Here is a 12,278-nt window from a genome sequence, read left to right on the forward strand (position 1 = left end):
ATCCCACAATGAAATGCAAGGGGCGTTGCTGTATGTTGCATTTAACTGTTTTTGTTTTAGACGTTTTTGTATTTGCAATGAGCAGTTTGACCTACATAAATTCAGTGCATTACAGCTGTCTGCCACTAGATGGCAGTGCAATCCAATGACCCACATTCTTATGCAAACGTCAGAAGAGATACTTTTTTTGGCACAAATTGTCATGAAACTGTAACAAAGAAAACATTTATTTTCAAAATGAAAACATGCTGCAGGAATTGACAATTTCAATAATTGTGTTGAATAAACAAAAGGTAGAGACTAAAGTAGAGAGAAAAAAACAATTCTATGCATGGTCTATGAATGGTTAAGATTTGTTGACGTCCCCGTCAGATCAGTTGGACACGCTCTGCAGCAAGGTGATGTTGTCTCCTTTCAACATGATCCGCCCTGAGAAACAGATGGTAGAGGGGAATCAGAAGAGCTAAGGCTGGTTAAGAGAGAAAAATATCACATTCCTTGTAATGTGGACATACTGTATAGCGCGTTTGTCGGTTAACATCCAACATTGGTTTGCATTCACCCGTTTGGTTAGTGTACAATATGGGGCGCAGTTTGTTTACACGCCCAAGACGAAATGTTGCGATACTTGCACGTGATCGCGCACTGTATTGTGGCCCACGAGAGCCATTTTTAGGGCACCAGTGTTTATATCGGAGTTGCTGCTGCCAGAGACAGATACACAACGTAAACACACACAGGGACTGCACAAAAGAGAAAGGCGATGGATCGTACCGAGATAAGGGTGCAAGACCTACAAATTTTACACCTTACAAGAAGACCGTCGATTAAAGAGAAGGCAAGGTGCTTGTTTTTGACATACCAACATATGTTGGTCTGCTGGACAAATGTGTTGCCAACAAAATAGATTTTAAGTCTGGAATCCATTCTGCATTTAGCGTTCTTGGTTCTTTATCAATGATGTGGGGCATTTTCACAGTTCATAAAGTCTCTAGCTCTTCCTCTTCACACATGGGTGGAACTTGAATGTTGAATGTTATTCTTCTGTATTTTGACAGCAGCACTATGTTTTTTTGGTGAAGAAATTGCTGTTATATGGTGGGTTTCTTTTTTTTTGTCCAAGGGTGTCCACTACAGGTAAAATGATGTTAAAATCATGTTCATTTCTCCATTTCATATGTCATGTTTGCAGCATTGTTTTTTTGAACAGTTTGAGTCGTTCTTAACAGCAGGTGTGCACAAACTACAGTTAAATCTAAATTTAAAAAAATGACAGATACAAAAAGTGTGACAAGTGTAACACAAGACCATGAAGAATACTCTCACCCAGTGGCTTTCTGTGCCTTGTCTTCATGTGGACCTCTTCTGAATCATCAAGAACCAAGTTCATGTACTCATCAAATCCCTAAAGGCAAAGATAGAACATTCGACGTGAAAAGCCTTTAATTAGGCAAGTTATTCTGCACCAAGAAGTGCAAAGAATCAACATCATCAGCGGTAGTTTAGTACAAAGGGGGAAAAAAAGCTTCAGTATTTATTGCATCCCAACTATTGACCAAAAAGGTAAAGAAATAAACTAATCAAGTGTGCAAATCCACTTCTAATCATGGATCACATTAGGGCTAAATCGCACCACGAGGACATGCCTGCCATAATAACAAGGCATCAAAGTTCAGTGGTTGCATTTATTCTACACAGCCTTGTTCAAGTGCAGATGTTTGTGCAAATATGTTCACTGCATTCCAAGTATTTTACAATAATAATGAAACAAAGGCTCTCCCAAAGTGGTAATTCATTTTATTGTCACATGGAAATCAGATACTGCTCCCGAGACAGACTATACTATACTAGATGGCCCTCAAAAACTGTGATGGATGATTTTGTAGGTGTCCGCTGGGATAAATTTGACTACAGCCTATTAGTGGTAAAAAAAACAAACAAAAAAAAAAAACTCGTATTTAAGCAAACTGTACATACCTATCCCGGCTGACTTAGGGCGAGAGGCGGGGTACACCCTGGATGGACTGGTTGGCAGCCAATCGCAGAGCACATATTGACTACGTTTACATGCAGTCAATATTCAGGTTAAAGTCAATTTTCCGGTTTCTGAAACCTTCGGGATAACCCGTTTACATGCGCGACATGAAAAGAAACCCAAAAAACCCGCACGTCTCGACATCATTGACATCAAAAACATCATTGACACAATGCGCGTCATTTCCGCTTCTTCTTCCTGTTTCCAAAAACAACAACAACACCGGCACAGCGGATAATGAACACCTTTGATTGAGTTTTGGTTAGGGGTGGCCCAATAGTAGGTTTATGCAGAACTGCAAGCCTCTGGGGGATCCTACACCTTTAGGTTCACGGGACTTCAGAGGCACGAGAAGCTTCAAACACCCGTTTGCTGCTTTGTAACGCCTTTTCAGCAGGCACTGTCTTGATTCCATGCGTTTGTCTGGCAGAAACCTTTCTCATGATGCCTTTATCAGCACAATCCCGTCTTCTGAATCAGCCACAAATTTCTTCACCGTACAAAAGTTTTTGTGAATTACTGAACGTTTTCATGCCTTGTCCAAGGCATTGCACTATTTGACGCTGTTTTGTCAGCAGGGAGATCCTTTTTCTTTCCCATATTGCTTGAAATCTGTGGCATGCTTAACAATGTGGAACATCATTTTTAAGTAGCTTTCTTTGAATTGGGCTCATCTGGCAAACTAATGATGACAGTTGTCCCAGATTGATCTCAGTAATCCAAGGAGCCCCAAGACACAATGACATCCGTGATTTTCATTGAAAAAAACTAAGTGAAAACTAAGTTCACAAAAATGTGTTTATGATACTAAAATCCTATTGGCATAATAATTTGGAACACGGTGTAGGTGTCAGTAACTGTTCGGTGAGAACTGGCTTCTATTGCAGGTTTCAAGTATCTCACAGGAGGCACAATGACAATGACATAACAACACGGGTTGCTCTTGCGACCATAGCCCACAACAAGCTAAAACACAACTCTGAACACCCAACATCACTTCCTGTCCGCCATCGATTATGTTCCCCTTCAAGGTACACCGTCTTAAATGGCTTGTTTTATCTGATTGTATCTACTATATTTGGTAATATGAATGTAAAGGAGGCTACATGAGTGTTATTTCATGTCTAGATGACTCTAATAATGTTGAAAAATATATGGAATATGGAACCAATTAACCACGATAAATATTAAATAATTCCTGTAAGTAGTTGCAATTTTCCCTCTGTGTCATTATAACAGGGATGTTAAATGAGACGCATCGAATGGACAATTATTACAGAGCAGAAACACAAAAATCCCACGACTGACTAAATCATAACAAATTGCACCTGCATTCCAAAAGGATAATCATTAAGACTAAAATTTTTTTGTTCATAAGAGGGGGGGGGCAAAACACTTTAAAATTTATAGTGCATAGCACCCCACTGCAAATTCAAGCATCATGTATGCTGTGACTGCAACATGGCAAAATCCTGGGGAGACTACAGGCTGGGAGTGTGTTTTGTACTGCATGCCACAGTTCACATACGGGACAACACAACTACTGTAAATCATCTGCAATTAGATAGGAAGTTTTAAAACGTATGAAGTAATTTTCTTATTCCAGCTAAAGGACATAAAATAAATCTGACACCGCTTGATCATACAGTCAGATAATTCCTAAACAGCAATAATACATGGGGATGCTTAACAGTGACTTACAATAATGCAGCCCTCTATTCGGATGTTGACCTGCTCATACAGCCACACCTGGATCCTTGAGCGCTGTGAATTACGAAACAGAACTTTGAAATCTCAACACAAACGATTAACAGCGAAGAAAGGGGAAAGTTTAACACTTACATTTTGTAGATACCGGAAGATTAGGTTCTGATCGACGTGGTCAAGGAAAGCATTCCCAAGCACACCGATACAAACCAAACAGACCCTCACCCTTACATAGACAATAAAATCGCAATAAAGGCAACTGACCTACACATTTTTGCCGTTAAATCTCTGTTCATTGAACGTTCACTGAACGCGACTTTTAACGGGTTCATATGCACACCAGGCATCAACTTAATCAAACTGCTAACATTAGCTACAATCCGTGAAAGGGTTAGCTTAGCTGCTAAGGTAAACCGGGTGAGTTCCGTGTCGTTTGTTTCAATGAAAAGGATACAATGGGCTGCACCATAACCTTCTGGACTTTCTGCCCTTGTCCTCTGTACGCCATCCTTTCACCGTACGACGAAACGTTTATGAAATCTCTGTACAAAGCAACAAAAACGAAATTCCCACGTTGTCGAATCGCCCTCAAAACCGGACTTCCGTTTGCTTGTGGTGGCGGTAAAAGTGCATCAGAAGTGTCAACAGCGCCCGTAGTTGTAGGAGGTCATTACTGCATCAATAAACAAATACTGACTGTTTGTTTTATAATTGTTCTGGGGATGAGAGATTTAAGTAAATGCTCCGGAGTCCCCGAGGAGACATGGATTAAAAAAACTGATGGGTAAAAAGAAAAAAGGACGAATTTAGGATAACGCAAAACTTTGCATTAAGAGCTTTGCACTTCCGTGTTCACGTCCGTGTTGAGAGCGGATGTTTGTGGTGAAACTTCATATTAAGAGCAGCACACCCGTTGAGTTTTTGATATGACTGTTTACTCATAGGACAAGCAGTGCACACAATTGAAAGAATCCGATGTATGGTTAATCAATGTATTTCCTTTCGAGTGCCAGTACTTAAAAGAGTGCTCAAAGAGTGCTGAAAAGAGCTTCTCTTAATTTGAAGTTTCACCGCAACCAGTTTTCCGTTATCTCGCAAAAGTTTTGCGAGCGCTCAATTTTTTTTCCTCCAAGTCACACCGGGGGCTCCGTAAAAATGCACGTAATTTTCTCATTTGTAGAAAGTAATGTGACAACAGTAAAGATAAATATTTCTAAGCTAATAATTTCGTTTCTTACACAGCATAATTCAATCTTCACATTGAGAGTGCCAAAAAACAATGATTGTAAATATTAACAATCTTTGCCCACATGGAGGAGGGGCCATTGAACCTGCAGATGGTGCTGTTGTACAATTAGCTTGACCAGAAAATACCGTCACGCTCTTAATGACCGATCTGACTTCCTTTTCTTGCAAGCTTTTTTCTCTTCACTCTGTTTTTGAATTCATTTCCCTCACAAGATTAATAATAATATATGTAGCTATCTTTGCCAATCTATTTTTCTTTTTTTTTAACTGGTAATATAAATTACAATAACTTACAGCACTGTCATTCTTAGAAGAAGTGTGACGGAAATTAGCTTCTGAGGATAGACAAGTGCCTGCAAGTGCAAGGAAAGAAAAGAAGCAAGGCTTTGGTGTCTTCTTTCAGGCCTCGCCACCCTTTGCTGCAGCTCATGGAAGCGCATGTCCCTCATCAGGCGAATGGCAATGCTAGCAATGTTACCACCCATATTAGAAAAAAGTGAGGCGGGCATGTTGAAGTAAATTCATCCTGACCAGTTAGGAAGCGACAATGATTGTTGTTGTGCACATGAGTCAGACAACAGGAGAAACTCAGACTAAAGAACATCTTTGCAAGTGGCCACTCCACTCTCTTATCATTAAATTGCATGTTATTCAATGAATGTCTTTCTTTTTTATGAGATTTGTGAACCATTTAAGAAATATAACAACAAAATAAGACAATGATTTCCTTTTTAATTGTGTGAGCAAAATAAAAGCAATACATAGTCATCAAATGAATGACTGGCCTAGTGGTTAGCATGTGGGCCACACCGTCAGGAGATGTGGAAGATCTGGATATCCTTCCGCATTCCCCCCAAAATATGCAGTTAGGTTAATTGGAGACTGTAAATTGTCCATAGGTATGAATGTGAGTGTGATTGGTCGCCCAAAAGTCAGCTGGGATAGGCTCCGGCATACCCCCGCGACCCAAGTGAGGATAAGCGACATAGAAGATGGATGGATTTTCTTGCAAGTGGTACTCTACACCCAGCTCTAGCGGAGTATCCTAAAAATAGACCTCCAGTCATGTCCAAGCAGGATATCTTGTTTTGTGTCTTTTCTAATATCCGCGCCCGTCTTTCCAACCGTTACTTCCCTCATCTAACCCTGCCAGAGGCTAAACCTCCTCTCGACATCACTTCCTGTTCCTGTTTGTGATTGTTCAGAGGGAAGGCAGACGGGATGGGGAAAGGGTGTGAGGGTGGGGGCTGTGTTCTTTGTTCTCCTGTCTGTCTCACCTGCTTGACCCTCACCTGACAAACGTGACCCCCACAGGCCTGCCAGACTCTGTTTCCTGTTGCACTGACTGACAGGATGTTCATGAAATGCAGTTACTTCCACTGGTGGTTGTCTGCCAATATAATGCCACCTCCTGAAGAGTTGGTATCAGACAGTTATGTGTAGGTTAGTTGGTGCCACTTTACAAAAAGGGTGCCCCTATAAAGCGCTAAAAAATACAGATAAGTGTCATATGTATCCAACTCGTGCCAAAAATAAAATAATTCACACTTTCTTGACGGAACAATTCATTCAATGGACTCTTTCTGGGATTTGCTCATGCAAGTTCTTATCTTGTTTTACCAGCAGTGGCGAGATGCACAATACATGCATTTTCCCTCCAATTAACACTGCCCCCCGCAATACGCAGGTCTGATAAGAGCTTTTTGTTTCAAATGGTGTTTGTGGAACTAAGGAAATGTGGAGGCATTTGTCATTGTGAGCTTGGTTGCAACACGAGGATCTGATCAACACGTCAGCCAAAACGGGGAAGGCGGGTCAATGTGTGGAGGGGAAGGACTGGTGGTAAGCCGCCACATTGCACCCTTGGATAGTAATCACTTCTACTCTGTTTGCCTTTTTGTTTCCGTATGGGTACAGTCACAGCTAGAAAAGCACTCGGAGAGCGCAGACCCCCGCCAAGCGCTATACTTCCCCCCATTATGTGATTTACAACATAAATATTAGTCCTACATTTATTTGATCTACATATTTAGATTCTTTGACCATGAAAACATACCACTAGCAATGGGATTCATCATCAGTTCAGTAGTTATTCACAAAAATCGCATCTTCCATACTGGCGGTTTTCTGCTGGATCGAACAATTTTTTGGAGATGCAGTGTTCCCTCGTTTAGGATCCCAAAATAGCCCGCAATAAGTGAACTCCACGAAGTAGCCTACTATATTTTTATACACATATTATATGCAGTAATGGAAAAAATGATGAGACCACGCTTGTTTCTTCACTTTCTTGATCATTTTAATGCCTGTTAATGCCTCTTAAACGAACTCTTATGAGCTATATTTGTTATCATCATCATATTTGTCCAAACAAATGTACCTTTTGTTGTACCAGGCATTAAAATGGATCAATAAACTGAAGAAACAAGGGTGGTCTCATCATTTTTTTCCATGACTGTATGTATCTTCTGCCTTCAGTCAGCATGTATGATCGCTAGCTAGCTGCTAGGAAACAGGCAGTCCTGCACGAAGGAGATGGACTGACAATGGTCTACGCCAATCAGAACGCAGAACACAATGGGCGGGTTCACCCTTAGCCAATCAGGACTGCTGTGGCTCTGTCTTCAGCTCTCACATGAGTATACAATACCCTCTACTGGTAGCAGTAGCCAGTACAATAACAGACACATACAGCGTGGTAATTAATCATGATTAACCACCATTAGCAACTGTGTCTGAAATATGCCCATTTTTACTGTATTTCATGAACAGAAAGACAGATGACAGGACAGGAGTGCGTATATTTGAATGTATTGACAGCTCCAAATGAACTGAACATGTCAATCAAGCTAAAAGATAACACACTAGTCTAAAAATCTATTTGTTTATTTGTCTATAGTCTCTTTACTAGTTCATAGCAGAACATTTTAATCACTCTTTAAACCGTTTTATTATGAGCACCAAGGAGTTGCGTTCAAAGACATCACGTAATTTAAGGGAAATGTACTTGTTTTCAGTGTATTTTCCAACATACTTACCGTACATGAAGCAAATTGTACATCCAAATTAAGAGTTACAAAGTGAGTCACAAGTGAATATCCACTTCATGTTTTTCTGTTATTTATGCACCCATGCGCACATGTGATGACAACAAGGACGTGTCGTTGCCAGGATGAAGGGACTAGAGACGTGTGTGAGTTGGAGACACATGCAGTGTACGGTGTTGGGATTGCACTGCTGTTGATGTGTTCAGGTCAGAATGAGGTTATGAAAGAGCGTCAGACGCTCCACTGTTCTTCAGTCTGCCATCATAACAGAGAGGCGTGTTTGCTCTTGTGCGCATGCGTTAATTACACAAAAAAATGTAACGTAATTAATGAAATAATTAGTTACCGCCATTAACACGTTATTTTTGACAGCCCTATTAAAAATACGTCCACAAAATCATTTGTCGAATTATAAAAGTTGAGGATATTTGTATTACATGTATGCTAGCATGTCTTTCAAAGCATTTTGAGCCACATGCTTTATACATCCATCCATTTTTTTCCTCTTATCCGGGTCCGGATCATGGGGCCACCAGTCTCAGTAGGACGTCCCCGGCCACCTCTTCCAGTTCCATCGGGAGGACACCAAGGTGTTCCCAGGCTAGCTGTGAGACATAATCCCTCCAGGGTGTCCTAGGCCTTGCCCCGGGGCCTTGCCCCGAACACCTCACCAGGGAGGCGTTCTGGAGGCGTCCAGACTAGCTGCTGAGCCACCTCAACCGGCTCCTCTCCATGTGAAAGAACAGCAGCTCTCCTAGGGTGAGTCCAGCCGCCCTACGGGGGAAACTCACTTCAGCCGCTTGTATCCGCGAGCTCGTTCTTTCGGCCACAACCCAAAGCTCATGACAATAGGTGAGGGTGGGAACACAGATCAATCGGTAAATCTTCACCACGACGGTCCGGTGCAGCCACCGCATTACTGCAATCCGCCTGTCGACCTCACGCTCGAACCTTCCCTCCCTCGTGAACCTTCCCTTCATATTGACTTTGTATAGTCCTGTGAAAGGTGAACATCCTCAGGTGTTTGCGCTTTCACATTGAATACAACATCTCATGCGTCGCTGTAGAAAAGCTGCACATTCATTTAGACAAAGCGATTTATCAAACATCATTTACTGGATGCTCCTCTTTGCGAAAATCAGTGGACAGTGTTGTTCTGTTGAATAATTGCATGGTGTGTCCACCACCTCTTTCCCACTGGCAGCTGCCGTTGTCGGATGGGCTCCAGTTGCCCTGCACAGATGGACAGTGTCAACAATAGTTGCACGGCCGGTGGACAACAGCGAAAAGCATAATAGGTCCGCTTTAATAATGTAGTTGGCAGGGCCGAAAGTGGCTGGGTGCATTAGCTGAAGTTCATTCAGACAATCAGTGAAGGCAGAAAAACTGTGTTTATCTGGGCTCAATTATGCAGAACTCTTTGGCAAGTACAGCTTTAATGCGATGATGTAACAATGTTGCCTTTTTGTTCATTTGGAAACAACAGGACACATTAGCAAAGAAGAGCTTACGTCCAGGTTTTTTTGTAAGCTTACAGTTGCGTTCAAAATTATTCAAGCCCCATTGTCGGAAAGGGTTTTAGGAAATAAAATCAAAAAACGGAATCATGTCAATAATGAAATCTTACAAGGTCGTGTAAATTAGATAAATGCACGTAAAATGACAACAACACTTTTTCTAATACGCTAACACTAAACATTACCACTTATATAAACAGAGGTTTCAATCTTTTCAATCAGGTGTTGAAAACACCTGTAGATGTGGACAGAACCATAACGAACAGCAGGCCAGCAGATTTAAAACGACTGCGATACTCAGCTCCTTCTGGACAGTCAATGGTGTCTTTGCAACACGGTGAAGTCCGGGGAATGGTCAGAGAAGTCAAGGGAGGAGCTCATTTCTCTTCTTAAGCAAGGATGTGGGTATAAAAAAGACAGCAAAGACGTTAAACATTTCAAAAGACACAAGTGGAAGCTTCATTTGCAAATTGAAAGCTAAAGGTACTAAAGAGGATGCTGTCGGCGACTGCTGTCCGGTACCTGAAGCGAAAGGTGGAGTAAAATCCCCGGGTGACAGCTGAGGAACTGTGGCAGGACTTGTCACAGGGAGGTACTCGGGTTTCAGCCTAGACTATAAGGCGCATGCTAAGAGTAGACTCCAGTAGGCCCAAAAACACGTGGACAAACCACAAAGGTTTTGGGATGCTGCCCCCTGGAGCAACGAGACAAAATTGGAACTCTTTGGGGCTATGGCTCAACGATATGTCTGGAGGAGGAAGAACGAAGCCTGTAAAGAAAAGCACACCTTGGGGTTGGGGGGGGGCAGTCATGCTTTCCGCTTTGGAGTGGCCTAGTCAAGGTCCTGACCTGAATCCTATTGAGATGCTGTGGCATGACCTTCATGCTGGGAAAGCCTCCATTGTGGCTGAATGACAACAATTCTGCAAAGATGAGTGGGCCAGAATTCCTCCCCAGCGCTGTAAGAGACTCATTGCAAGTTATCACAAACGCTTGATTGCAGCTGTTGCTGCTAAGGGGGGCCAACCAGTTATTAGGTTTCGGGGGCAACACATGGCCGTGTATGTTGGGATTTTTTTCTCCCTTAGTTCAGCTGTGTTGTCACTGACTAATATTTACGTTTGCTTGATGATCGGAAACATTCAAGTGTGACAAACATGCAAAAAAAAAAAAAGGAATCAGGAAGGGGACAAACACTTTTTCACACCACTGTATTGTGTATTGACGCGATCCAGCCATCAATGATCCGTTCAAGGAAAGCACACAGATACATCTCATCCACTGTGACGCCTACAATGGATTTAATTAATCTCCGGGAACCATTTCATCTTGTTTCATACTTGTGAAACTGACACCTGCTCGGGCGGACACACACCATTGGCAGCAGGTCCGAATGAAGTGGCTGAATGTGGTGAACAAAAGGTCTGCAGGGGAGTGAAAGGAGAAGAGGAACAAAACAAGTGATGAAATTATAACAATACAGTGAGAGGGAGAGATAGAGAAACAAAGCATGAGAGTATGCTTGCCACAATGGCAAGGAACAATCGCGCTGCGTCAATGGAAAAAAAGGAGGTGGGGGAGAGAAGGCTATGTGGACCATAGAGCTGGTGACAGGAGCACAATAGCGGCAGTGTTTTCAATTAGACATTATCTGATAGACAGAGTGGCAGGTCTCATTGTGAGAGGGGGCTATTTCAGGGCTGCCTTTGTGTGAGGCAGTGCCATACTTCCCTTCCCCTTCTCCATCCTCAACACCCTGAATCCCTCGCCATCGTACCCCGGCCTCCGTGGAGGCCTCTGTTATCTTGTGTTGTCCTATGAGTGCTTGTGCGCGTACGTGTGTTTTGACAAACACACCTTTTATGCGGCCGGTTATTTGCTTTCCATCAGTGAAGGGCAAAGTGGAAGCCGCGCCTGATGCTAGTGTTTGGAAAGATGATGGGTGGCGGAACTATCTTACCTGTCCGGTTGACGTGTGACGGTCAGGTGAGCCCGTGTTTGCCCGCATTGATCACAGCCCCCACTCCCCCATATCCTGGAGACTTTGTGCACAATGTCGCAGGCGTTGCAATCGGCTCAATCAGTTCATTGCGGTCGCTGTATCTCTGCGGGGTGACGCTTGTCAAATCATTTTCTCGCTTTTGGGTGAAAACACTTCCGCTGCGTGGCTTTGCTGCATTTGGCGGACGGGGGGGTCGCAGTGTAAGGTGTTGTAGCGCGCTCACTTCTAGGAAATAATGCAAACTTGTCTTATCTGACGTCGACACGATCACAAAACATTTCGTTTTTGACGTGTGGATGTTGCCTTTTGCATGTTGGTGAAGATCTGCTAGGCTCAAGCAGATTGCAGTGATACTGGAGGAGGACCAAGCAGGCGAACTTTGAGGTTTTTGACACTGATGGTGTTTATCTCACACAGTCGTTGTCAGTGCGCAGGGGACATTCCAAATTAGGGTTAGAAATCAAAGGTCAGTCAAGACAAGTCCGTGAGAGTCGGAATGCCTGCTGTTTGGTGAGGGATCAATGAATTATGTTTCTTTTGTTTTACTTTTCGTCTCTCTCGACTACAATAAAGCTACCATCAAAGATCTGGGGCTTTACTTATAAAACTTGCCTACACACAAAATGGGGCCGAAAAGTTGCGTTTTCCACGCAAAGCACGGCACCTATAAAAACCCAACTTGACGTGAGCATGTGCGCACCGCTACGCCGCTTGTGTAGTTG

The 12,278-nt window shown here is 42.8% G+C and overlaps 1 protein-coding gene across 1 annotated transcript; it reads right to left on the reverse strand.

Moving 5' to 3' along the window:
• Positions 1 to 209: 209 nt before the first annotated feature.
• On the reverse strand, positions 210 to 4,537 carry snrpe (small nuclear ribonucleoprotein polypeptide E). Its single transcript, XM_054784226.1, has 5 exons — positions 4,197 to 4,537; positions 3,878 to 3,904; positions 3,737 to 3,799; positions 1,327 to 1,405; positions 210 to 429 (listed from the first exon to the last, which is right to left on the reverse strand). Exons 1-5 carry the CDS (start codon positions 4,248 to 4,250, stop codon positions 374 to 376), a joined length of 279 nt encoding a protein of 92 aa, XP_054640201.1. The 5' UTR covers positions 4,251 to 4,537; the 3' UTR covers positions 210 to 373.
• Between the last annotated feature and the right edge of the window lie 7,741 nt (positions 4,538 to 12,278).

This window comes from Dunckerocampus dactyliophorus, chromosome 8 (assembly GCF_027744805.1).
Source record: "Dunckerocampus dactyliophorus isolate RoL2022-P2 chromosome 8, RoL_Ddac_1.1, whole genome shotgun sequence".
Taxonomy (NCBI): domain Eukaryota; kingdom Metazoa; phylum Chordata; class Actinopteri; order Syngnathiformes; family Syngnathidae; genus Dunckerocampus; species Dunckerocampus dactyliophorus.